We start from the raw sequence: 27,680 nt of genomic DNA, 5'->3' as shown, positions 1-27,680 counted from the left end.
CCAGCCTCAGCCCTGGGGCAGAGCCAGCAGCACACACGCTTCCATCTTTACCTGGCAAGGCTTGGGGACAGTCGCTGGCATCCTGGCCAGAGTGGGGCAGCCACTCCCACTGGCAGTGAAAACCCCGAAGGAGACCCCAGGTGGGAACAGGCGTGGGGCTGGGCCATGGGGGCCGAGGTGGCTCCCTGGGGCTTCTCCCCGCTTGCCAGGGGAGGTAGCCAGTGCCGGGGGAAGCGCCACTGGCTGGTGTTGCTGCTACACCTCCTTTCTCCAGGGATTTTGTTCATGACCTCGCTGTGTGCTGTCATGAGTGTGCAGCGGGGGGTCCCCGGGGCAGCCCTGCACTGTACCCCAGGGCACGGCGCGGGGTGCCGGGGAGCCGGGGCCTGTTCTGGCTTAGCGCAGGGGCTTGCGGCAGACACCTCCAGAGGTCCCTCCAAGCTCAGCCATGGGCTGCTGAGCTCGCTGCGTCCAGGCTGGGGGCCGCGCAGGGGCCTGCACTGGTCCCCGCAGACCCTGAAAAGGTGGCAGGCCCTGCGGAGAAGGTTTTGCCCAGCAAAGGCGGGTACTGGGGATGCTGGGAAGGTGGGTACAGGAGGGTGATGAGAAATGAACGGCCACCGCAGCCTGCAGCCGTCACCCAGCCCCTCTGCTGACCTCGGGGGGTGGTCCTCAAGGCACTGGGGGCTCCCCATACCTGCTCCCGCTGCCTTCTCCTTGCTAATTGATGTCAGTGAACCAATGTTAAACTGGAAGGGCAACACTTTCCTTCTTTACACATGAGAGAGGAGCTGTAAAAATAAATCCTCCTAGTTCCGTGATCCAGGGGAGTTAAACAGCCCCAAAGCAGCCACCTGCTCGCCTGCTGAACAGGATCTTGCCTCTCCTGAAAAAAAAATATGAAGACACTGGACTTCGGTGAAGACACAATGAATTTATTAAAGCCAGGAAAAGGGGATCCCAGTCTTCCCCCTCAGGACAACAAACTGGACTGGTTGGGTTTGTGGCAAGAGACCTGTTTTGTCAACACTGAAATGCTGCTTTTGCCACTAACATCTCAGATCCAAAATCAAACATGATACAAATAATCTGAAACAGTGGAAGCTGCTGATAGACACAGCTGGGTACCCTGGAAAGAGTTGCTCTGTGGGAATGGGGGTTGCCCAACAGTCTCCTGGCTGTATACACCAGGTTAGGTGAGCAGGCTGGTCCTTTCTGACTTGAAAACTTTGGAGTGACTCCACACTAGAGAGATGCAGGTTTCTAAAGGACAAGAACTATCCATCAGTGACTTCATCTGCTAAATTTGACCATCACGTCTTTTGGCTTCTGTTTCAGAACCACTGCCCTTGAAAACTGTACATTGGAGAATTCCTTGATTAGCCAAGTGTTACAAGAGACAAACAAAACAGATGATATGAAGTAATTGCCTGAAATTTCTGAAACTAAGAAATTTAATCCTAAAAGGAGAAATGCAATAGTGGATGAACCTGAAGTGCTGGGATTTGGTTTTCCTCAGCTAAACTTGTCCCTGTCCACAGCTCACAAAAAACCTCCTGGGACAAATCTGAACCTTATCGAAATCAACCAGATCAACAGTACTACTGCCTAGGGAGCTAAATAGCTGAACTTTTAGACATGTAAACCAACACAGAGACAATGAGTGAGAAACAGAGTAAAGCCTCTGGCCACAGAGGTATTATTACACCTATCTACTTGAAAAGTTTCAAGTAGGTCTCAGTGCTAAATCTGATCGAGCTGCTTGTCCATGCTCTGCCAGCCCTCTCCTCCCCAGTGAACATCTCAGCAGGCTCTGCAGGTACTTCTCTGCTGCGTAAATACGACAGCAATTGGAGCCCATGGCATGTCTGCTGGGAGCAGGGAGGTAAAGTAATACTGATTCCACCAGCTTGCCAAGCTAGGGGAGAGCTTCCCCTCAGATCCCACATAGTCCCTTACAATATATCAAGGTGGGCAATAACACTTCGAAGCATCCAGGCATGAGCCTCGTCTGTTGGCTAAGCAGGTAACCTAGAGGAATAATATGCCTAGAGGAATAAACTGTGACTGAGATGGCCAAGCCTGTGCTGAGGACTCTGAACATGAAACAAACCCCTTCAATCGGAATAATCGCTGTCAAAAACTAAAGAGCAGCAGGCTGTGTTCTGCTGAGCCAGCGTGTTGACAGGACATGGTTTCTTGGTGCTTGCCGGTCTTCGGAGACTGAAGCAGCTCATCGGTTTTTCACCTGCTGTGTTACATAGGGAAAACAGATTCTCCTGTGGGGAGGAATCCAAGAGATTCCTTTTTACACTGGAAACATTAACTCTTCTTTTAATTTCCAAACTTCTCTTTCTTTTGTCTGCAAGTTGTTGCAGGCTTTTATTGGAGCATGGCGCTGGTGGGAAATTCTTTGTAAGCCTTGGCTGAGTGCTGCTGAGGACCTGCTGATTGGGAGCTGCAAAAACCGGGTTAGAGCTTCCTAAATTGACAGCAACTGTGCATCTGGGAAAGCAATTTTTTCTGGAGCTTTCCAACTCAATAACCTTGTTTGCCTTCCTTTGCTTCAGCCCACTATCAGCACATTGAGAGAGCTCACCTTTTCTCATAGCAGGGCACGTTTTTTTCCTCCCCGTTGCTTTATTCCCAGGGATCCTTCCTGACCTCTGTTTCACTTTGTTCCCTACAGCCACATTCTCCACCTCACGGTCTGTGGCCCAGTTACTGCCTCTTTGCCCAGGCATATCTTTTTGTACAGAAAGGTGGCAAACTTGAGGCTGCCTCTGTTGTAATGGTGTCGTGGGTTTAAATCCTCGAGTGCATGTCCTGACGGCCTTCCTCAGTGGAGTTGGTAAGGGCACCTCCTGTGGTGCAGGAGAGTGTTTCTTCTGACTACACCCCAAAAAGTGACTGTTAGTGCAGCACATGCAAGGATGGTTAGCACAGCTCTGTGTTTCCAGGCTGTGCTTCTCCTCCTGCAAAGAGGTGGTTTCTCTGCCACATGCTGCTGTAGCAATGGGGCTGACTTCCTCTCCTGAACCTGTGTTTAGGTCAGCCTTAGACGTGCCATACCCAGTGACCTGGTTCCTCGTGGGGGAGTCTCCGTGCTGCTCCCCCACTGTCATGCAGGGGGGCTGAGGCTGACCCAAGGAGCTGCAAACCCCCCTGCCATGGCAGCATGACCAGCGCAGGTTCTCACCCAGAACACAGCCCTGGCATGAGCCAGGGGAGGTCTGAGAAGAGTTATCTGCCATGTGAGGTGGGAGTGTGGCACTAGAAATGAACGTGTGCAGCTCAGCTAAGGTGCTGGGGAGCTTCAGGAGGCCTAGTTCTTCACACAGCTTCAGGTACTGATCCCTCAGCTGAGTGGGCAGTGACTCCAGACCCTCCTTCAGCAGCTGGACACTGGATTTCACATCCAAAATCTCCATATCTTTCTGGGGAAGCAGCAAGCAGAGCAAAAGCAGTAAGCAACACATTAAGAAGTACAATAATAGTATTCAAACAAGAAACTTTGAGTCGGGTATTGACCCAAAGATCAGCAGTTTTTATCTCCCTGTGTAATACATATTCCTAAACCGTCCAACAAAAGTGAGAGGTTTGGGATTAGGGCATACTCCTAACCCACAGCGTGCCCCCTCTCTCAGGAGCTCTGCCTTCTCACATGCTGGCATGTCACATCCTTGTCAAAAGCAATTCCTTCAGCAGGGCCTTTGGAGAAACCAGACCTGTCCAGGAGGTCTCGGACAGTTCATTCTTTTGTCTCTGATACCCACTTGTTCTTTTTTAACCTCTTTTTTAGCTCTCCCTAGGAAACCATCCAGCTGAAGGGTCAAGGCACTGCATTTTTGCAAGATCCTCTCCCCTCGAAGGCACGCACTGCACCACAAAGGCATGTGGGAGCATGAGGAAGCAGTTCTCCATCGTGGCCTGCCACAACAGGGCATGGTTGGGCTCCCCTCTCAATGACTAGGGTTTCATCAGATCTTACCAGCAACTCATCAGAGTTAGCCAGCGCTTGGGTAAGCATCAGTCAGTATCTGGCCTAGAATTAGCATTTTAATATGTTTTCTCCCTTCATTATAACGGGAGCAGTCTACTTTAGATTCCACCATTCAAAGGCAATTTAATATTCAGTTAATATTTTGAAGAAGCAGGAGAAATTCAGAACAAGGATCCAGAATAAAAGATTAATTTCTGCACTTACGGCTGCAAGTCTCCTCTCCATCTCCAGCATTGCCTGCTCCATTTGGCTTTTATCTGTCAGAGCTTTCAGCACCAAGCCACAGTGACTCTGAAGAGCATCTTGCACTAAACAGGGAAATCAATAAAAAACACATTTTGTCTTTCATTTATAAATGTGAATAAAGTACTATCAAAACTATTGCTACTTCCTCCACGGCTTGGCATGAAATACTTCACCGTGCTACCATAGTGATTTGCCTGCTGAAATCTCCCCAATCCCCAAGTGATGAACAATAGGGTAGATGTTTAATGCCAAGCACTTGTAATTCATAAGATGCTGCGTACAGGCCAAACCTCGTTTACTGTGCTCTGTTTGCTTGGCAGCTGGACATGAAAGGTTACGTGAAACTGCAAAACTTGATTGGCTCAACGCAAGGAAGGCTGAGGCTTAGCTGTCTGCCAACTGCACAATAGGCATGGCCGGGGAGGGGAATCCCAGTATAGCTGACCCATGCCAGTATAACCAACCCTCTTCTGTAACCAGCTGATGGTAAATGGGAGCTTGAACATGTGATGGGAATAACAGTATTGCTGATAAGAGGATGGAGATGCAAGAGGTTAATGGCTAAGAAGTGCAACCAGAGAATAGGTGTCAGAAAAGCACAGGAGGCTGGTAACTGAAGGAAAGCTGCCTGAAAGGATAGTGGGAAATTATGAAGGAGTATGCAAAGAATGGGAATTTCCACTTGCTGGGCACAGGAAAAGATGGGGTCAGAAACCCACTGAGCCAGGCAGCTGTGCCAGTGCTTGGCCAGCTGCAGCTGGAATACTGGAAGGCAGTGGGGGCCCCAGCAGTGTCCTGCAGGGGCACAGACCCCCTGGCGGGGTTTAAATTGGAGCAAGATGCTTTTGACTTTAGTCAGACTTGTTGAAAAACTGATAAGAAAATAGGGATTTATTTTATATAGTTGGACAACAGCACAACGCTCCTCTGTACAGCTGCAATTATTCCTATGGGAACCACTGCTGTGCCTAATACACTACAGCACAGGAACACAGTTTGCTGTGTATGTGGAGATGAAAAATCCTTAGCAGTCTTATGTTTCTTCCTCTAAATTCATAAATTTCTTCCTCTAAATTCATAAATTAGGATGAAGAGAAAGAGCTGTTTGCTAAACAACTCTGGTCTTTCTTGTGAACAGCGCAGGAAGGTGTGTACAGATGGTGGGGCTGGGGAGGGCCGCTGGCCGCGCAGGACAACGCAGGATGTGAAGCACTCGCGCTAAAACAAAGCATTGCCAAGCCAATGGACCAAAATAACTGGAACTCTGGAGTTCTGGACTGACATTGTACACCCAAGAAAAATCAGAATAAACCCTACATTTCAACAAGTGACTACAAGAGCTCTGTGTAGAGAAATGAAGGCAGTGTGTTGATCAGCATTGACAACATGCAGCTGTGGCCGTGCCTCAGCGGCTGTGGGTTGATTGACGTGGATGATGTGCAGCTGTAGCTCGTTCCTGCTAAGTGGTTAAATAGCCCTGAGGGTTGTGAGAGAGGGGGTCAGATGGAGGGGGAGCAGAGTGGTCAGACCTCTGGAGGAAGGTGATACAGCACAGACAGTAGAACCTGGCCAATGGTAAAACCTTGTTGTAGCCTCCTAGTTTATTTGTGCTGCAGCAACTGGTGCCCTGTGTGAGGCCAACTGAGTTGGACTTCTGACTACAACAGCTCTGCAATTAATTAATCGATTATTTTTTGTGACAGATCCAAAGTGTTTGATTAACTTCAGTATTGGTGGAGCTGAGAGCACAGCTAAAGCTATTCCTGCATGCCAAGTGCTTAGCTCTTCAGCGCAGCCCCTCTCACCTCAGAGAGGTGTGCTCACAGGATGCAGAGCACTTGGGATCTCTTCTCCTGCCTAGCTGTTTTCATCAAGCTTGCAGGGACTTAATTATCTTGATGAGCTGTGCACTTCTGTCAAACTCTAGATGAAATTGGCCAAAAAGTTAAAAACTATTAGGGAGAGGCAGACAGAAAGAGTTTCTGTTTAAAAAAAAAAAAAAAGAGAGAAAAAAGGATCTTTTAAAGAGCTACATTTGGGAAGGAAGAAAGGAAAGAGATCTGAGCGTTTATGGGCTTACTACTTTGCTTTCATATAGTGCAAGGTTTTAGAACAGACCTTAAGGGAAAGGGTATTCAAAGACGTGGAGGGAAATAGAATAAAATGGAACAAGATTTTATAAAAGGCAGATTGTGCCTGACTATTGTAATACACTAGTATAAGGCAACTTCTTAGACAATGGCAGTGCAGTGGCCTTTTATAGATTCAAACAAAGCTTTTCAGTGGAAGTTGCCATGTAATATGAAGAAAAGCTGAGAAAAAATAAGTGGATAAGCATCAATTAAAGGGAAAACACCAGCTCTTGAGAGGGGTGGCGTGAGGAGACAAGGTGGCCCTGAAAGATGCTCCTCAAGGTCTGTTCATGAGACAAACTTGCTTAAAATCTGCTGTAGTCACCTGGGTGCAAAAGCCAGTGGGCATTGAAGTAATTAGCAGGTGACACAAAGACGCATATGCCAGCACCAGGGGGTACAGGTGACACAGGGCAGTGCAGTGTGTGACAGTGCACAGACTCTGGCTGATGGGAACTGCTGTGCACCCCAGGGTGGCTGGAAGCCCGTGCGCAGTTCTCGCTATCTATATGTGCAAGGAAATAAAGAGACTGAACTGGGACACGTGCAGAGAAAAGCTACAAGATAATTAAGTGCTTAAATGATAATCTCCTCTTATGAAAGGAGATTGAAAGTGTTTGTCTTATGCAGCCACGCAAACCAGAGGTGTCTGGTGGCATGGGGCTGGAGGTGCTGCTCCAGTGCGGCAAGGCTTGCCACTCGAGGGATGGGGTGCTCGCCCAGAGCTGGCTCCCAGCAGCAGGGAACCCTGCGCCAGGCTGGATCTTTAACTTTATTTACCTTCCTCGAAAGGAGCGATGCTTGGGAGCAGTGCACACTGCTGCCATTTGGGAGAAGAAACCCTGCAGTTGCCTTCTCCATGCATCTTTCTCACATGCAGTGAGATAAACCACCTCCCAGACCTAGGCCTGGGGGGAATTTCTCCATTTTTTCAGGATGCCCATCATTACATGGTTTTGCCTTGTTCTCCACAGGAGCGTGGCTGATTTCTGAGGATTATCTGCACGTATTTCAAGTAATAAGCTCTCTGCCGTTGCAGGCAATTTGGTTGTCCCTGCTCTCTCACTGCTGTTTTTAAGCTTTTAGTCTTTTGCTCTGACAGCTTTAGACTTATTTACAAATCACCGGGGGAAAGCTGTGGCTTGCAGAATGTGTTTGTGATGGAGCAAATGTTTGAGTGGGCCTTTTAGACTGCTGGTTAGACGCCAGGGCTACCTGCAATCTTAGAGCAGGTTTTTGGGGACCCTGCCAGGCCCTCCTGGCCTGCAAGCCTATATAAAGGGGAGGAAAGCAGTAGTGACTAAAGGAGGAAATTCTTTTCACGTCACTTCATCGCCTTCCATCTCTGCATAGTGAATATATAGGAAGGCCAGCATCAGCAAGCTTACCTTGGCTTGCTGCTCTTCTCCATACACTTAATTTTAGTTCAGAATTATTTTTAAAACTTTCTAATTTCCCTAGTCAGTCTGTTCTTCTACAACATGGTATCCTCAGTCTAAAAATAGCACTGCATCCACTGGGCTTGTGATCTGCACATACATTTGACTCAGCACAGCATGCTGCAGGCAAGCAACTGACAGCCAGTCTTCTGAATGCATTTAATTTGTACGTGTAGGAGTATTCTGCCGAAAAAATCCCTCAGTACACAGGAGGGGCACTCTCCTTCCCTCGGGTTTCCATACCAGAAAGGTGTTCAGACTTGTCAAACAGTATTAAACAAAATAAAAATGAGCATTAACCTAGACTTAAAAAAACAGGCATCGAGATGGTCAAACTAGATCAGATCAAGGACCCTGTTAGGCAGGCTCTTGTCTTTGAAAATTATCGAGAATGGCTGCTTCAGAGAAAGTTCTTTTCGAATAAACCCTGCAGCAGATGATAGTTATTGAATGACTTGATCATAGAGGAAAAGTCTTTACTCAGTTAATGGGTGGCTTATGCACAGACTTGTGCCTCTGTTAAGGTATTTTACCCTAAACAAAGCAGTCATTTACAACTTGGAACATCGTTGTGTCTTGGTTTGCTGTACCATTGTCTTCAAATGCTGCTGGTTTACATTAATAACATATGGAATGTGAAATCTGGCATGAGGTAAAAGGCTGTAGGACCTTGGGGTAGGTCTGCCACCCTGTGTTGCAGAGGGTTCCCCACGAATCAGCCTGCACTCAGGTGCAGGTGCACTCCCAACAGCTGAAAACTACAGTCTGAGCAGCCGAGGGAGAGAGTGTCAGCCTCCTAGCCTAGGAATATTAAACAGCAACTGCTTCTGATGCCTATCTATCATCGTCTATGCAACTCATCCTGAGACTGGCACCGACAGTGCAGAGGCTTTAAATAACACTTTGGAAGGAGGTTGGTTCTCCTGCGCCCAGGTTCGTAGGGGAAATAGGAAGTGGTATAAACCTGGTGAGACAAGAGCAGGGGAGACAGCTATGGAGCTCAGCAGAGTGCTCCATTTTCTCCCTGAGCAGCAGCGGAGCTGTGCCAGCAGATGAGACATTTGGGCTGTCATGGCTGCATCCTGCTCGGACATAGCCTGAGTAGTCAGCTGGCAGGTTTGTGCCTGCTTAGCGTGGGTCCTCTTCTGCATCGGGCACCTGTGGGATGAGCTGCCACTGATCTCAGCCTGCCCTATGGCAGAAGGCGCCCCAAGCCCTGAAGTGTAACAATGAGGGGTTTCAGTATTCACCAAGACAACCACACATCCCCTCGTCATCCATGCCAAGGTGTTCTGGAGACTCGTTATATCTCTCATCTCAACAACTTTCATAGCCAGTCACTGCACAGCTAGTTAGCAGCTGCACAGGAAATGTGTTTCCTTTATCACTTTTAAACTTTTTGACTTCTCAGTCTATACAGAACATAAGGGAGTCTGGATTGGGTGTCCCAGTCTGGACTTTACTGTTCACAATAAACAAGCTCAAATCCCACCATTATAAAGATAGTGAAATCCCCTAGAAACCTTGCCAGCAACTACCAGGCCTGGGGAGACTTGAAGCAAGTCATGTTTGACGACTTCCCACCAGGCACTGGATTTTGTCAGAGAATTGCATCAGCTCATACCTCTGTAAGGGACATACTGCCTGTTATTTTGTCACCCTTGCTGGCAGGAACATCAGAGGATTGCCTGTGGTATGCTGGCTGGGAATATGCTTCTCATTTGCAATGAAGTCAAGGTGGTGCAAAAGATACGGCTGTTATGAGCTGTCACAGCTGGAACTACCAAATACCAGAAAAGCAAAGCAGTTCAGAGAGGGCTGAGCTGTGAAAATCAAGATTTGTATTGAAAAAAAAAAAAGTTTCAACAGAAGTGTGGGTATATGTAGAGGAATGAAGGCAGTGGGTTTGTCAACATTGACAACATGCAGCTGTGGCCGTGCCTCAGCGGCTGTGGGTTGATTGACCTGGATGATGTGCAGCTGTAGCTCGTTCCTGCTAAGTGGTTAAACAGCCCTGAGGATTGTGAGAGAGCGGGTCAGACAGAGGGGGAGCAGTGTGGTCAGACCTCTGGAGGAAGGTATATAACACAGACAGTAGAACCTGACCAATGGTAAAACTTTGTTGCAGTCTACTAGTTTGATTGTGCTGCAACAGGTATATGAATGAAAATGAGAAAAATATAAAAAGAAATTAGCTGCAGGAGCTGAAACCAGAAAGAAAGAGCAAATGATGAATGGGCAAGTCAACCAGAAAAACTATACAAGGTGGAAGAATTGAGGATGTAGGGTCTGCTTGCTTCTTTACATCCCTGTGCACAGCACACAGAGATGTGAACAAGGAATAGAGCAGTTGTGACTCTGCAGAAGCTGCTCAGTCAAATGCTCACCTCCAGTACCAGACAGCTCTATCCACTGTGTGAAAGCACATACAGACAAACCCTCAAAAGATGACCTTTTTTTGTTTTTTACCTTACTGCATAGAGCATGCCAAACCAACAGCATTTGGAAATGGTTTGGAAATATATTTTGAAAAATATTTTCTGTTTTGTTCTCTCCCAGTGTCTATGTAGACTGTGCCAAACATGCTTGCTACCCACTTCTACAAATGAAGCCTATGATACTCCTTATAAGCTTTTAATGAAAACTGATTTGATTTCAAGTTCCACCTTTGCTTTTTCAGAGCTGTTTCAATGTCCTGGTGTAGTACTTCTCTCCTTGAAAAGAGCCTCTTCATCTTCTGCATTCCTCTCCTATATGTGAAATTCTCCACTGCCAATGATTTACCGTGTCTCTACCATGTCACCCACATCGCAAGGTACTGTATCATCAGCTATTGGCATTCAGTGCTTTATCAGCTCTGAATTTAGCTCTTTGTCACCTAAGTTCAGGAATTTCATACCAGTTTTTCAAGGGAATTGCCTCAGCTGGGATGTTTTTAAGGCATTAATGCAGGTATTTATTTAGTGGGAACTTAATTATCCGTCACTGTGATACCAGTCAAATGGCAGTATTTATCAGCAATTAACCAGTGACAGATGAACCTCCCAGAAATATAAAAAGAACAACATTGTGGAGCATGTGATGATTTTCATTATATAGTCAACGTTCTGCAGCATCATACGTTACAGAAAGTGCCAATTTTTCTTTTCAATTGCTTTGAAAATCTAGAAGCAGGCACCTCTGGGAGGATTCTCATTTCATTCAAGGCACATTTATTTAAAGTGGGCATGGAGAAGAAACAGTACAGCTGAGCAAATGGTATGGAATAAAGAGGGGTAGTCATGAACAATAGATTTGATTTTCAGTGCCATGACAACAATTTCTGTGCAAGAGGTATATGAAATCAGGCAAAGTCCTGCTAGAGAGTGGACAAGTTGAGGCACTGAAGTAATTAGGGGATGGGGAAATGCATAATAGGGAGCTTGTTGTATTGGCCAAAGCAGATAGATTCTTGCTTACATTAAGGTCCCACCAAGAGCACTTGCCGAGCACAGCAAGGGAGTGTTCTTAGTATAACAAGATTGGTATTTCAAACATACAGGCTATTGCAGCCTCGAGCAGAATGCGCCAGACTCCGCTCTTTTTGCCTGAGAGGGCTGTGTTGACTTAAAGGGTATCTGTCAAAGCTGTGCTTCGTGGAAGCCACATTTTACCCCACAGTGAAGATTACAGTGCTTTTGTGAAGGTCTGCTGCCTTGATCCCACAAATACAACTCATTTCACATTTCTTGCATGTATTGAAACTGGCCTCTTGTTCTTGCACAGAGCAGGGCAAGCACTGAGCAGAGTCCTGACAGGGTGTTGATAAAAAATCATGTCAGCATTAAAAATTAATGCACTCTCAAAGGCTCAGATCTTAGCCAAATTAGAAACAATTTCCCTGAAGCACTTTCCCTCAGTAAAGACTAGCCACTTCAGAGACAGAGCTGTTCAAAAATATGTTACATTATTGGCTTTTTTGGGAGGTCACCTTTTTATAATGGCAATAGTGTGCTTCACTATGTGCTTCTTACTTAAGAAATGAGCAGTACTAGTTTTGCTCATATCTAAAACATAATCACTTCAAGCACAGAGGAGTGATGGAAGACTTCAAACTAACACATGAAAATCTGAGAAAGCCCTAAAACCCGAAACTGGATACTCAGGATATAAATATCTAAGTTATTTTTACTGTGTATTCCATTAGTGCTCCAGATAGTCTAAAAATGATCATACTCCAGGCAGAAGACAAAACCACAGAGGTGCATTTATCTATGCGTGCTTGGCATCTAACCACAGAACACCTACGTTCTTGGACAAAGTACAAGAGAGCAGAGGAAAGGAGAATGTAACAGAGTAAGAATAGAAAAATAGACAAGTCCATACCATGGATTAGTCTTATTTGCTCTTCTCCCTTAGGAAGAGCAGCTGTGAGTGGCCTGGCTTGTCTAGTTCACCCCAGCTTGGAGACAAAATGCTGACATTCAGCAGTTGGACTATGCCCTCTGCTGTTAACAGGAATACAGAAAGGACTTACCTGTCTGGGAAATGGTTTCTAGGTGAACCAAAATGGATTTGTTTCCTGAATCAAACATTTCTCCAAACTTGTCCAAGCACGCTTGCAGCTGCAAAAACAAAGGTAAATGAGAAAATTAATACATTTCTCTTTCTTTGTTTGCAAAAATACAGCCCCACGTTCCACAGAACAGCAACTGCAACTTATGGAATGGATCAGCCTGAAAATGGTTATTTATCTGCCACTTGAAACAATTTGTTCAGCTGTTGATTCCAACCCCAAAGGAGATCTGGAATGGCTCAAAAGGCTACGAAATGTTGCAGACATCTTAACAGATTTCAAAATAGAGATACTGAGCTGTAAAACAGCATTAATAACAACATTAATTGAATTAATTATAGGAGTGTTGGGGAAGAGACCTTCACCTTCAGAGACTAAGACCACATTGACTTATTCCTGAGAGCAGACCACTTTCTGCAGGCAGAAGGAAAAAAGAACTGGTATTTGCAGACAGCCATTATAGCCTGTTCTTGTTCCCAAAACCCAGAGACATTCCACTGCTGACTGTGAGGCAAGGCCCTAAAAACCTTGACCTTAAGGGCAGTCTACAAAGACAATGGTATATGCAATCTATTTTTATGGACAACTGTTGGTTTAAAGTATTTGAGTGCCCAAGACAAACAGTGTAATAATTCAAATATCAGCACAGAAATAAGAGAAGGCGAGTGTTCTGTAGCATTTCTAATTCTTCATTACTCTGCACTCTGAATTTGAATCAACTTACCCCTTGAAGCCTGTCTTTGATACTGGAAATAAAGGTGCTTAAAACCTCACTAAAATGAAAAAAAAACCAAGCATGAAATAGACATGAAAGTTACTGAAGTAGACAGACATTGAAAAGATTACAGTAAACATGAGACATGAAACACTGCAAGGCATAGCATAGTGCATAATGTAAGCACAGAAGTGTGCTTACTTCAGGACACATAACCCTTTGAAGTCACCTTGCTTCAGGAAAGCATGGACTCTGCTATGTAGAGTAAGAAAGAAAATATATACACATGCACATATATATCATATACATGATTTTTTCTTTTTTCCTGTTTTTTTAACTCTCCCATTTTTGGCCTAGCATTCGTGCCTCTCCGGGAAGTTTTAGCTGGTGTTTACACAACTGTCCATTAGCTGCTGGGGTGTTACCACCACAGTATCTGCTCCGGAAGGACCCAGCCTTGGCAGTGGTGACGTGCCAGTTGCTGGGATACATGATATTGTATTTGGACTAAAATATCTGTGGGAAAAACATGGGAAAAGCTTCAGCATCAACAAAGCCCAAGCCAGGAAGAACAAATACCGCTAATCCATTTCTCCTGAGATTACGCCTGTGGTTTCTGTTATCCATCTTTTTAAGCTGAGCAAGTTTATCAGGGACCAGGCTATGTTCATGATTAACCTATCAAACTGAAATAAAAGGATGGTTGCTAAGCAAAGTGATAACCTATTTCCTCTCTGAAGTTTTGGGTGAATTTAAATCAATCATTAAGTGATCCAGATTGCAACAACCGAAAAGGTAGGGGCCAGGAAGAGTCTAGTTATGAGAATTAGGCACGGCTTCTGAAATCTTTCTAGTTTTATGGAAAGGAAGATATTAATTTTATTAGTCAGACTTGCGGGGGATACAAATTGATAAATTATACGTTTATCTCTGTACAGATGATATAGTTATTTCTATAAACAGTCTTTAACTGGTTGTGAGTCTGGAGTGTAGGAAGGAGCATAATTAATTTAAAAATAAATAAAGGCTAATTAAGAGTTCTGCCTAAACATTTAAAACTATTTGTTCATTTCTCATAATTCACTTACAAAAATCCTCCTCTTCTCTAATAGGCACTAGAGAATCAAATTTTGCCTTATCAGAAGCATAATGCCCATTGCGAAAGAGAGATACATAGCCTGATTTGATCAAAGGCTTTTAATAAAAATGTGTTTCACTTTGGATGTTACATTACAAAATGTACAGCACTAGGAATTATTTATAGGTGCACTGGGAAGTTTGCCATCTTTCATTTTTGAGCTTCAGGCAGTCAGCTTGTTCCCTAAACTCCTTTAGGACCTACACGTACGTTTAATTCTTAACATCTGACAAAGAGCAGATGCAAATTACGTTAACAAATTACACTTGTCTGTTACCAAAAACACAAGAAATAAAAATCTTGTATACAAGTAAAATTCTAGAGACACATGCAGATTTATAAAGGTGTAATCATTGCATCTTCCACTGCACACAAGTATGCTTGGCAATCTCCTCCTCTGGCTTAAATGTGGAGGCTGTCCTTAGAGTCCCTTTGATCAGTCCCAACACAGTCTACAAAACTTTCAGAAATATGGGCTTTCACAGGGAATCAACACAGATCAAAACCCTGCTGCTTGGATAAAGAAGGACAAAGGTAAATTCAGGTTAGAGTTTTGTTGTTCCTTGTGGCTTATGGCCGAGTGTCTTACATAAATCACATTGCAAATAAACCCTATTCTCTTATCCTGTGACTCTTTCCAATCACAGGTTATTTAAAACCTGAAAAGATACTTTTCTTGGAGAAATATGCTGCTACATCATCCGTGACTTTCAAAAGGGGAAGAAGGAGCTGTGGGAAGTGATAACCACCAGCACAGAAAGAATTTCCAATGGATGTCTACATACCGATCGTATTTGTCCTTTATTTTGTTCTTATTCACTTCAAATTTTTCCAAGACACTTCTCACTCTTCCACCACCAAAATTAAGCAAACCTTTTTCTTTCGTATCGTCATCAAATAACTGTGGTTTTGTCTGGTATTTGGTAAAAATACTGGGCTCACTCTGTTACACAAAAGAAAGAAAAATGTTGAAGTATAAGAATAATCAGAACATTAATTAGAAAAAAATATGTGTGTACCAAGTGTTTTGCAGACAGATCAGGGTGATTGGATGTGACGGATTAGATTGGACAAGGAGATTAAGAATTTCATGAGATTATGGCTCATTTAGTGTGCCTAGTTAGATTGACTCGCTGTGGAACTGAAACCTAACCCAAATTCCTCCAGATGGAGGCTTTTCTCTCATCTTGAGGATTTTCAGTTGGTTGTGATCGTAAGGTGTGCGAATTTTTTTCCTGTATGCTCAACACAGAGACTATAAATTAATTCCAGTGTTCTTGGAACTGTGGAAAAGTTAAAGATGTCAGTGGGAGCTCCCTGTACAGGAATCTAAAGAAAATCCTATTGAATTTCCTGGTGGATGACATCATTTTGCTGCCAACTAGCAACATCACCAGACTGCAGATGAGTTTTCCACATGCTTCAATATGCATTTCAGAACAAAAAAATTAATATTAATATGAAAGCTGTAAAGATCTTCTTCATTCTACAAACTTCCCAGACACTGGTCAAAATGGAAATGCCTTTTCCTTAAAACATAAGAAAATGCAATTTCTACTAAATTTTCGTCTTTCAGCATGAAGATTGAATTTCCTTTTTTGTGTCTGATGAAAAGCTGCTGCAGCTAATGGACAAGATCCTCGGCAAAATGCAGAGGACAGCAGATGGGACCTGCAACTGAAGGACAGCCTAGGGTCACCAAGCTAGCACCACTGCTCTTTCCTAGTCTTTGTTCTCAGGTGTCTTTATTTGGATCTGTTGCTCTCCATTAGTAGTGCAGGAACTATTTCAGCGAGGCTGGTAACATCAGAAACCCTGTACTGTAGAAGAAAGATTATGTGCATAGAAGTTCTTAATCCAAAATCATTCAAGCACCTGCCATAACAGCAATACAGCAAGGTAATTTTCAGTCAATGAAAGAACATACTGGATACCTCTGTCATTCTTGCAGCAAGCTAATGAAGAGAAAGCCAGTATTTTTCAAAGAGGAATAGGTGTAATATTCTACTTTAGCTAGGTGGTCTAAAGACATTAGCTTGAGAACAAATTTCATATTATTTTAGTAATTGAAGAAATGTGATTAAAGAATCTCAATAATGAATTATAGTAATCTGTTATAAATACTAGGTTTTCAGCCAACCAGGCTGCTACTCTGTCTAGTCACAGTAAATATGTATAGGTATCAAGAAAATAGCTTGATTTCCACAGTTACAAAAACTTGCAAATGTTACCACCTGATTTCAGCATTTTCCATTAACTTTGAGTGGTGGCTGTGTGCCTGCACAGGGCTGAACAGGAGTGAGACTCACATCCTGGGAGTTGTGCTGTCCCGGTTGTGTACCCAGCTCCAGCGGCGCCGCTGCCAGCTGCGCATTCTCCGGGCAGAACTGGGAGCCAAAGAGCAGCTGAGAATCACTCAAACTCGAGTAGTCGCTGTAAGCACTGCTTCGGATGGAAAACTTATTAGGCCTGAAATAGGGCAGAGTGGGTTGTGAATGAGTCTTGAGCAATTAAAAAGCCAAACATAATTCCCTACACAATTTGCTGGAAGTTTTCAAGCATGGCCCACCCCAACATGTTCATTTCCACTCTCCACTCAGAGGGTACCATTCCTTTAACTGCATAATGTTTAACAGTGTGTGGTTTTGCTACACAAAGCCAACTGGCTTATCTTAAACTGCCGCATACATACACAGTGTGGTAGCTGTGCATTCACCTTGCAGGGGTGAAGGTGTTTCTCTGGCACATCCTGCAGACGGAAGACCAAAACCAGGACTGGCCAGCTAACTCAGTTCATCCTGTCTGACTTGATGGTCAGTCTTAGTTTAAGGGACACCTTGGGGTTTGCTCCTAACAAGTGCTGGGTCTCTCCCTTTATGCTACTCAGGATAATAATTTCTGTTGTAACTCAGATGCTGCTCTGCTTATTTGGAAGGCAGTTCCAACAGAGTAAACGTTTCTGACTGATAGTTGACGTTTATTGGGCATTTTTTCTCCAGATGCTTTAAGTCTGACATGCTGGAACAACAAATAAATTGGTGGTATATGGCTGGACAAATTGATCTGAATTGTTAGAAATACTTCAAATATAATAACATGATACTTAAAAGTTCTGTTCTTTCCCCTGAGCATCACCCAAATAAACCTTTTCCAGTTAGCCTTGACTTTGTGCTACGTTACTCTGATGCTATTCCTCTTGAGAGACATGGCTTCTACTGCTTTATGGACTAGGCTCATGGCACAGTGTCAGCTTCCCTCAGACAAGGGTTTCCCTGCACAGCTGCACTGCTTCTCAGTGTGTCGGAGGCTGGCTTCAATTTTTTGCTAGCAAAGATATAGACTTTTTTCATTTTTCACATGATCACTATTCCATTGCTCTACATCCAAAAGGTCTGACAGAGTGCTTAGGCAAGGTCCAAATATAAGAAAAGCTGGGCCAGTTTTATACTCTCAGTTCTTGCTCTTTTTTAAGCTACCAAAATGGAGAGATGTGTTGCTGCCTTTGGAACTGGGAAGTACAGACCAAAATTAATGAAAAAGACTCTTATGCAGGGTTTTCCTTCCGTACCAAATCATGTAAGTAAAGGAGAAGGAACAGGAGACTAATTAATGTGTATAACAGAAGATGATCACCCCAACATTTATTAGCAGTGACGTGTTTGGTTAATCCCCAATTTTGGAAGAAGGCCAAACACCATACACACAACAGGGAAGGAATTTTGTGGCAGTACTTGAACTGCTCAGTCTTCCTCTTCTTTATATAGCGGTGTCAGTGACAATATCGTATTAATACTTTTGGCTTTAAGCTCGTGAACTACACTGAGCCACAGGCAAAAATAGATGAGGTATGGGTTTCTGGATTCTCAAAAAGTCTGATACATCTGTCTGTATTCAAAACTTCTCCCTTGATCTGTCTCTGGATCCCAAATCTAATAAGAAAGAAATCTGAACCCGATTTTTACTAGCACAGCTTCTTGTTTCCATCTCAGCTAAGCTTTGTAAAAAAAAAAAAATTTTCTAAATCTACAGCCAACACATCAGGGAGAGACGTGAGCACATGGACTGCCATCACGCCACACAGGCAGGACCCTTTCTTGCAATGTGAGTATCACATCTCCTGCACCAGTTTTTCTAAATCCTCCTGTCTTCTAGCTGAAAAAAATCCCTCTTTTTTTAAGGAAGAGTTTTTATAATCCTTAAGTGCTTTACTGTCTTGTCAACCCCCCTTTGAAAGTGTCTAGTACAACTGGTGAATATCACATCCCACAACCTCCTCATTTTCTCATTATTTAATGCCTGAAGTACATGATTCCTCTAACGAAGAATTTTATGACCAGTATTTTGAGGACTATTTAGCTGGGAGGACTTTATGAATCAAGTGACTTCCCAGGCTCACTCTACACTGACACTACAACCAAAGACGGCTGTCAGCTGCTCTGGAGCCTAATTTTTCTGTCTTAAGTCCACTACCTTGGTGGTTGGTTTAGGAACGATGGCACTTCTGCAAATTAGGAGATGAAACAGATGTCTCTTTTGAATACATTCATTCCCCTGAGCAATGGATTTCTTTCTTCCTTGCTTAACACTGACGGCGATTAATTTACTAACAAGACCATCTGGGCAAGACATCAGCCTGGCTACACTTGGCCTAAGCCAGACAACCATGATCAGATCTATGATCAGACCTATGATCAGGCAATCACAGCTCTTCTAACCACCTGACCATTCCCTTCAGGATGCCTGAGCTGCAGGGATGCATGCTCCATCCTAAATATAAACCCTTCCTTATAAACAGCGAGGAAACATCTTAGGTATTTAATCTCAGTTAGAAGTCCCTCCTAGGTGATGCAATAGTTTACCTCAGGAGAACTTGTAGCTTCCTGCTAACACGAACCATTCCTCAAGTTGCTCATGCATTTGTGCCTGTAATGTTCCCATGGTATTGGCACTAGCATACGCGTCCAAAGCAAAACCAGCTTTAGCTATATAAGAAAAGTTCTGGTCAGCTCCAAAAAATGCTAAATCATCCTCTTCTGACCAATAGAATAGTTTCTTTTTCCCTCATAACTTTATGCAAGGCATTGCAATATTGGCAGCTGCAACCCTTTCTGTAATAAGAGCGTGATCTAAAAAATCTGCAGTGCTCTGCATATCTGGGGAGTCAGCTAGTTCTTCACTGTCTCAGTTTCCCTGTGTCAGTGGGAATTCCCCCTCCACAGGAGAAGTTAGAACTTTTGGGAGCCTCTTTCACATTTCTAAGTTCTGACTTCCACTTCCAAACATTTTAGCACAACCATATGCAAATGTTCACCTGTCTTTCAAAGGTTCTGCCTTGCCCCCAGACAGCTGTCAACAATCCAAGAGAAACACAGCATGTGATGAACACCTTCTTCTTGTGTCTCCTAGATGTTTCTAGGGGCATTGATAAGCTAAAAATTCATAACTATAAATTCTCATAGGCCTTATTGGTCTTTATAAAAACAGTTATTTTTACTTTGTTGTTTGGATCCATCCTTACACACCAACACCAAGGTTTAAGAGTCATTTGGAAAAGCAAACCCAGCCGTCTTTATCCGTGGTGCTGCTCTAAGTGATTTTATTTGGTTCGGCCATCCCCACTGAACCTGCACCAACATCCTTCTTCTCCCCAAGCACTGTGGGTGAAGCTCACTTATGCCTTCCTGACACATTTCTTCGAAGTGTGGTGACGCCTCTTTCCCAAAGAGACTCTTTTCTCCTGGTAGTAATCTTGAGTAGGATCAATGCCATAAGGTTCCTCTTGTCCTGATTCCCCTCCAGAAAATCTCCCAGCCCTTTCTGCTCCTCCTTATTTAGTGAGCAGGGCTGCACCACAACAAATCTGATTGAAATTCTCGGAGCTGCGGTTCACCTGCTCTTCCTCCTGGCTTTGGTCTGGATCTGTAGGAACTGTCCCTATCTCTGCTATGCTGCTCTTGTCATCACTATTTGCTGCCTGCCACTGTGTTCAGCAAATGAGTAAGGATCAGCACTGGCTTTGGGTGCAGAGGAACTTCAGCATCCAGGGGCCTGGAAGAGTTTAAATCAAGGAGTTTAAGCTGCTATTGCAGCTTCCAGCCATTTGCCATCTCTTCACGGGGAATGGCCACAGCATAAAATTATTATTCTGCTTTCTGTCCTCTGGAATGGCATGACCTGCTTGCTGCAGATCATTTGTGCCATATCCTAAAAGGAATTTCTACAGACACTGGCCTTAATGCATTAAATGACCACAAAATTCCTCTTGGTTATTCAGCTCAAATGCTGCCTCCAGTTTCCAGATTTTAGGCTGGAAGTCCTTCTGGTCTTGTTTCAATTCCTCAAGGTCATTTTCACTTTCTGTGGGCCACTCCATTATTCATTTGGCTGTGACTGAATACTGCCCAGACATTCCTCACCTTGGAAACCATGTTAGCCCTTTGTCCTGGGCCAGCTGCTGGTTGCAAGGGCTCACAGGGCCCTTTCCTTAGGAGGAGATTGGGATTTCCATGGAGCAGACCTGTTTACTTACACAAGCTGTATCCCTGACCATATTAAGATTTAGACATCTGGAGACAGGGTTGTTTTGTCGTCATCCCATGTCACATCCATTCCCCGCCCCCCCCCCCGCCCACCCCCTGAGTTTGAAGCCTGTACTTACAGCCCTGGTTTCTCATTCCTCCAAGGCTTGGGATTTTTACAGCTGCTCTCCTGGTCTTTGTCCTGGCTGTCTCCTTCATTTTCTGCTTATTCTGGGACCTTAATGAAACTTCAAAATATGTGGCCCTGCTATGTGGGATGGAATTTCATGAGATAATGGATTGAATGAGGTTATTACATTTGGAAGTTTTTTTCTCAACAGCAGAAATAAGCCATAGAGAGCAGTGGCCCAAGCAGGCCTTAACTTACAGCACCCCTTTTGAATGCCTCTAATATTTTCATCATATATTGGCCTTACATGCTCTCTGGCGGGCTTTTTGCTTTTGATGTCTTTGGAAGTAGGTATTTAGCACCTTTTATGCCTTTAGCAAGTTACTGCTTTTCTCATGGAACAAGAAAATTCTCATAACTTCCATTTCAAATCATAATATATTGGTTTCTATTTTTTTATTGTCTTTTATTTCTTGAAGGATACCTTTTCATTTTCAGTAGTCTTCTTTGCCATGCCGGTTCAGTACTAGTCCTTCTCGTGTCTGATCTGATAGCTGGTGTGCACTTGTTCTGAGCTTCAGCATAAAGTCTAAGTAACCTCTAGGCCTCAGGCAAGCATTTAACCCTTTTAGCTGTCCAGTTTAATTTCTTTCTAATGAGCTTCCTTATTACTACATCAGTGTCTTTTTTGAAATTAAACAGTAGTGGATTTTTTGGCTTCTGTTGCTCCTGCAGTGATGTTGACTACAGTTCACTACTGTCACTCTCGTGGTTGCACTACAAGAGTTAATACCCTGCACACGGATCTTGTGCTTAGCTCAGGGCCAAGGTAAGATTCGTCTCTTCCCGCAGGATTTTCCTGGCAGAGGCAGGTATTTATTGTGCCTGAAAATGTGCTTTCAGCATCACGTCCCAGTGACGCTTATCCAGTTGATAAAAGGCTGATTGAAGAAGCTTCACGGCTTTTGCAGCTGCTGTTCTCACACTCTCTGCGATCTTTCTTCGCCAGCCCCTCTGGCTGGGCAGGCAGCAACGCACCTCTAACATAGCACTTTCCTTAATGAGGCCTGTCATGTCAGTCGACAAATATTTTGTCGTTTTTCAATAGACTTAAACTGAGACTAAGCTTCCTCCACCGTATAGTTGTCATTCTATCTGCATGACCCCCTCCCATCTTCTTAAATAATTGGCACCCTGATATTACAGTGGGCAACTATAATCTTCCCTCTACTGCATTTCTAGGATCTCTGTTATGTCAATATTTATACACAAAACCAGGGACTTTGGTTCCCCCACCCTACTCAGGCTGCTAGCGGTTACAGAGAAGCACATGTGTGCCTGAGAGGTAGGTAACAAATAACACCCAGAGCAATCTGGGGCTTGTGCAGAACCGCTGCCATGAGGGTACTGCATCACTGGAGCTCTGCATTTCCTAGGGACCTGGTGGTGGCAGCTGCTCTCAGAAGTAACACCCTGACTCAAACTTGCAAAGAACTCACAGTGTGATTCATACCCAGGCTAGATTATATGCTGATTTTATGTTTCGTTTTTAAAGTTCCCTGAAAGACAGTACTCTGGGGATTGTACAGCATACCCTACTGTGGTGAGAAAGGTTTCTAGTAACTGAGGTGAGCCAGGGAAAAGTAATCAACACCTTTTCCCCCTATTACAAATACACACACACACACGCTCCTATGAGTAACTTTTTTGTTTGTTTGTTTAGAAAAAGTTAATCCTCCTCCTGCGAATCTTCTCCTCCTTCTGAACTCCTCAAGACCCAGCTGCATTTTCTGTAAGGTTTTATGCCCTATTTGACCCTTTCAAACTCACTTGCAAAAAATCTGGAATGCTGAGGAGTGGGTGTTAAAATCTTGTCTGTTTCCTTCCTGCTTTAATAAATGAGTTAAAAGGGAAGGCTTTGTAGCTGACAGGATACTTTGGAGGAGGAAGGAATTCCAGTGATCCCTTTCCAAACAGGCACCTGTACCTTTTCCATTCAGTTCCTTTCCTATTGCATGAATATGTATTTTAAATATATATATTATTTTATATATAATATTGAAATATAACAATATATTATTATATATAATATTATGTGGTTTTAAATATATTCTCTAAATTTCCCTTGTTCAGTCTCTGACCAAAAAGTAAGTCACAGGTTTTCAAATTACTTAGAACCAACTTGTTGAAAACAAAATTGCAGGGAAAAAAAATCACAAAAAGAGAGAGAAAACTGCAGGTACCAGGGAAGAAAATAGAATTATGCAATGCATATTTATAAAGACAAAATCTTGACAGATATAAACATGTGTTTCCCTGAACTGGCTCCCCTTTGACCCCTGCATCTGTGCAAAATTCAATTAATTCATATATATGTATGACAAGTATTTTTACAATGGGCAAGGAAACTACTATTATGTTTTCATTATCATCCATCATTGTGGTAATACCAGGCCAAAGAGGCAGTATGACTAAAGCTGTGAATTTGAACAACAGATAGTTATGTAAGTGGGTTATTTAACTAACAGAGGCTCAGAGGACCAAATTCGTCAACTAGCTTCTCCAGAGTCAAGCAAGGGATACATCTCACCATCTTTTTTAGCCTTGTGATGCAAAAGGCGATGCTCTGCTGTAAAACATGCAGCCTGTCTTACGTCTTTGCTCTCCAGATGTTTATATCCAAGTAACATTTGTTGTTTTGCTATGTATTATAGATGTGGGGAGTTCTAGCTGCTCTTTGGCTTCTGCCAGGAAAAAAATTAAGCCATGCATATAAATGCAGGATATGGAATAATTTTAGAGTTACATAACATGTAACCATATTGCAAATCACAATTCATTTTATCTACCCTCTGCACAAGGGGAGACGGAACATTTAACTTACCTAATTAGAGGCAGATAGGCCACAGGGCTGCCCCAAATAAACCCTGAATAAACCAGAGAACAGTTTTCAGGTGATGCTGGTTTGTAAATTCCCAGCAGCGGTGGATCTCTGCTGGTGCCTGGAAGGCTGGGAGCAATGTAGGCACAAACAGGATCATGCCACAGGCTAAATAACCACACCATAATTAAACATAGGTCAATTCTAGATGTGTTTTGCCCCATCACTATCAAACACCTGAAATGTTTAATGTGTTATACAATATCCCCATCCCATGCCCCAAGCTCACCCGGCAGCTGTCGGTGTGCTCAACATCTCCTTGATATTCCAGACGTTAAAATTCATGTTTTTTTCACAGCTGACACCCTCGCTGGCAGCTCCTGGCCCTCACCGTGGCCCCGGAATGCACAGCCTCTGCTCCTGTGTGTCCTCCCCAGCAGCAGCCATGCCACCACACTGCCTGCAGGGAGGGGAGAATGGGGACAGATGGACGAGCCCCACTTTGGGGGAGCATCCCCCTGTGCCCCCTGGCTGTGGGGAGACCCTGGGGGGCACGGCCCTACAGGCCGATACGGCTGCCCCAGGGCTAGGCCTGGTGGCTCTCCACAAGCCTGGGGTGCCACTGCCCACCAGGCCTCCCTGCACTGCCAGGCCTCACAGCAGCCTGGGGGTCCCTGGGGGCAGCCTGGGGGTCCCTGGGGGCCTCCTGGGGCTGCGGAGTCCTTGGATCTCACCCTGGGGCTGTGGATCCCAGGACCAGGCCCAGCTCCGATCCACCCCAGGCCACCCAGGCAGAGCCTGCTGGGGAGCAGCTGGGCCCCCAGGTGGGATCCCCGGGCAGAGGGGCTGCCACGGGGCAGGGGGCTAGGCCAGGCTCGGAGCCTGGGAGCTCACATGGGAGCACGGTTGCCATCTACTTCGTGTCCAGAAGCTGTGTGGTCCCTCCTGTGTAAATACCTCTTGCAGAAATGCAGAACAATTTAATTTTACCCATTGACAAATGGGTATGACAAAAATAACCGGTCATCTAAACACTCCCTGGAGAAAGATTCTCAAATATGGTTTTACTGGAATTTTTTCCTTGTGCTTCCACATCCTCTGTCTTTAGGAATGGAAAATGGGCACGCTTACTAGCCTGTTTTTTTTCTCTTTTAATTCAAAACAATTTCAATACTAGCTAAAATGTTTGGTTGCTGGATCTGAAGATACTCTGTAAGCACTAAATCACTGTAGAAATAAGGCTGGTATAAATCCACGGATAGATTAGGGGAACTACTCACATTCCCCTTTATGCTCTTTTGGTTTTAGTATTAAAGGCAGCCTGGAGCTCAGAAGTGTCAAAATAATGGCTTTCTTGATGTATATAACTGGTTTCCTAATCCAATCCCCCAGAAATAAAGCTTTCATTTAAAAAAATAAAATAAAATTCTGGACTTTTACCCATAAAAAACTTACTGGAGTGACTTCGCTGCATTGTCTTTGCTTGTCACTACAGCACTAGGGCTGGAATAAATAGCTCAGATTTATCACGGTGGCTTATTAACTCTCAGCTGCATGGTGAGCCTCTAACAGGTTGATTTTCTAGGACCGGAGTAGGGAATCGCAGCCTGAAACATGTTCCTGCTTCAGGGATGGGGTAATGGCTGGGGTCTCTGAGGCAGCCATGGGCTGGCAAACCTTCCTCCAGAGAGCTGTGCTGACGGGAACATTAATGTTTATTGCGCTTGTTGAGTAAATAAAAACCTTGTTCTGCTCCTGAGCTGCCTACAGCCCCATTGCACAGCCTGGTGCATGGCGCTGCTGCCAAGAGCCTTGCTGTGTGTCTGGGTCCTATACAGCCCTGCATCATAAATGGTGATTTTCCATCAGTTTATTGCTTGTAATTGGAAAGTTGGCCCAGAACTCCCCTCAGAAGAGACTGTAGAGCCCTGTGCCCATTTACAGCACTTCTGCTGCCCTCAGGAAAGGATTTCCTGGTGCCTTGCACACCAGCAAGAAGGCTTGGGATGTTATTTTAGGTTACTACACAGAGCTATTCCTATTTCCGGTGTGGCTGAAGCTTCCTGGTTTGAGCGTCTACAAAGTTTGTGAAATATGATAAATGAGATTTTTTTAAATTTCCATATCTCCTGACAACGGAAAGAAATTTCCATAAGGAAATACATTTTTTTAATTATAGGTCTGACAGCTACCTCCAGTTCCAATCTCCCCCATCCATAACACGCTCTGGGGAGATTAGCCACGTTGCCAGGCACTGGCTCATAGCTCTCCTTCTATCTGAAGTAACAGACTGTGCTTCTAGCATTAGGGAGTGTGGCCAGATACTGGAAGCCTTTCATTTAGTAAAAATTAGCAGAAGCTGCCAGGAGATAGACAGCAATATATTTGATATGTCCCTCAATTTTTTTTTCTTCATAGTGCATTTCATTAGAAACTCAGGGGAGCTCTTCACTTAATAGCTTGTCACTCTCCAAGGGTGGTCAGAACCATTATCCCTTTGCCTGCAGATCTCTCCATCCACCCCGAGATGTCTTTTGCCATCATCCTGGCTGCTCTCTTCCCCTCACTGGGATGGGATCTTGGTCCTGTGCCCAAAAGCAGGGATGGAAAAGAATGAGAAATCCACGGTCTCAGGAGAGGTCATGGATTTCTGTTTGCCTCGGGTGGAAGAGCCAAGCCAAATGGTGCTGCGGCAGGTCAATGTGTCAGGCAATCACATGCACGAGTCAAGATGCTACTGGGAAAGGGGCAAACCCCTTGTGGGGCAGGGACCGTCAGCCCCACTGCTGGAAACACCACAGCAGCGAGGGGCTTCCGACCCGCAGCTTCCCGCTCCAGCATCTCCCAGCTCTTGCAGCCAGCATCACCTTAAATTTGGAAAAAGCAGCACCAGGCGCCCCGTCAGCAGCAGCAAAAACTGAAGCTGGTATGCAGGAATGTCAATTTGCCAGTGACTCACCATCTGATTTATCCCATCCATGCGATGCTCCTGCGGGAAAAGCTTATTAATCAGGTCTGTGTTTCCAAAGCAGCTCTGTGATTTAGGGTCCCCCATGACTAATGTTTTGGTGAGAGTGAAGTTATTATGTGCCTCAGTGGCTTCTGGAATGGGCTGACAGGCTGGGGAGAGGTACTGAGGTGGCACTGAGGGGCCTGTCACTGCCCAGAAGCCCGGAAAGGAAAAGCCCACTGGGGCTGAGCACAGGTGCAGGGAGCGCTGTGAAAATAGGGTGCTGCTGCAATATTCATAGAAGAAGGCTGGAGCCACATTGTGCTCAGAGGAGGGGGTCCCTCTGTCCGCCCCCCCATGCAGTGTGAGCCACTGACCCTCTCCAGCTGCCAGCGCATCCCCCCCAGCAGCCGAGGTACAGCTCAATCACTAATTTGGGGCTCCCTGTTGCCAGCTCTGGCACAGCGGTGGTTTCTATGGCAACTCCAGAGGCAGATGCAGGGATGGCTTCAGCCGAGGTAGCACTAGCCCAGGTATCCCAGGATGTTCCTCCCAAAATGCAGGCAAATGGCCATGTGGCATGTTGGGACAGATCCCACAGTCACTGTGCCGGGTGGGCAGCAGAGGTGATGAGGTAACGGCACTGAAAACATCTTGCAAATCCTCTTTTCTGAATAATTCCCAGCTTTCCCCACACCACGATGCCCATGGCAGACAGCGCAGCCTGGGCCCAGTGGTGTGCTGGATGCTGCCATACTCTACGGGGATTTGTCCTCTCATCTCTCTGGCCCTGCTACCCACCCAAGGATCATGCCAGCTGTCTCCTCCAAAAGGTCAGGCATCCGCGCTTGATATTTACCTGGACCTGTGAGATCCTTCTAACATTGTATCAGTGAAAAATCAAATCCCTCGCCTGCATCTGCTACTGTCGATCTCTGCTTTGGGGTGCATGACTCTGCATGGAGCCAAGACA

The 27,680-nt window shown here is 44.7% G+C and overlaps 1 protein-coding gene across 1 annotated transcript; it reads right to left on the bottom strand.

Annotated features, from left to right (window-relative positions):
* Positions 1 to 895: 895 nt before the first annotated feature.
* On the bottom strand, positions 896 to 27,549 carry IHO1 (interactor of HORMAD1 1). The gene is made up of 7 exons (XM_056335101.1): positions 27,509 to 27,549; positions 16,538 to 16,697; positions 15,014 to 15,171; positions 13,100 to 13,148; positions 12,337 to 12,424; positions 4,208 to 4,311; positions 896 to 3,437 (listed from the first exon to the last, which is right to left on the bottom strand). Exons 1-7 carry the CDS (start codon positions 27,547 to 27,549, stop codon positions 2,118 to 2,120), a joined length of 1,920 nt encoding a protein of 639 aa, XP_056191076.1. The 3' UTR covers positions 896 to 2,117.
* Between the last annotated feature and the right edge of the window lie 131 nt (positions 27,550 to 27,680).

This window comes from Falco biarmicus, chromosome 4 (genome assembly GCF_023638135.1).
Source record: "Falco biarmicus isolate bFalBia1 chromosome 4, bFalBia1.pri, whole genome shotgun sequence".
Classification (NCBI taxonomy): Eukaryota; Metazoa; Chordata; class Aves; order Falconiformes; family Falconidae; genus Falco; species Falco biarmicus.
The sequence above is the reverse complement of the archived record's forward strand: the minus strand, read 5'-3'. Positions and strand labels throughout refer to the sequence as shown.

Excerpts from the sequence above, each read along its gene's own strand:
- IHO1 (XM_056335101.1), bottom strand. The coding sequence starts at position 27,549 with ATGCCTGACCTTTTGGAGGAGACAGCTGGCATGATCCTTGG. Across the intron at positions 15,172-16,537 it reads GACAGCACAACTCCCAGGAT|AGTGAGCCCAGTATTTTTAC; the intron begins GTGAGTCTCACT and ends TTTGTGTAACAG. Across the intron at positions 13,149-15,013 it reads ATAAAGGACAAATACGATCG|TGAGGTTTTAAGCACCTTTA; the intron begins GTATGTAGACAT and ends TTTTCATTTTAG.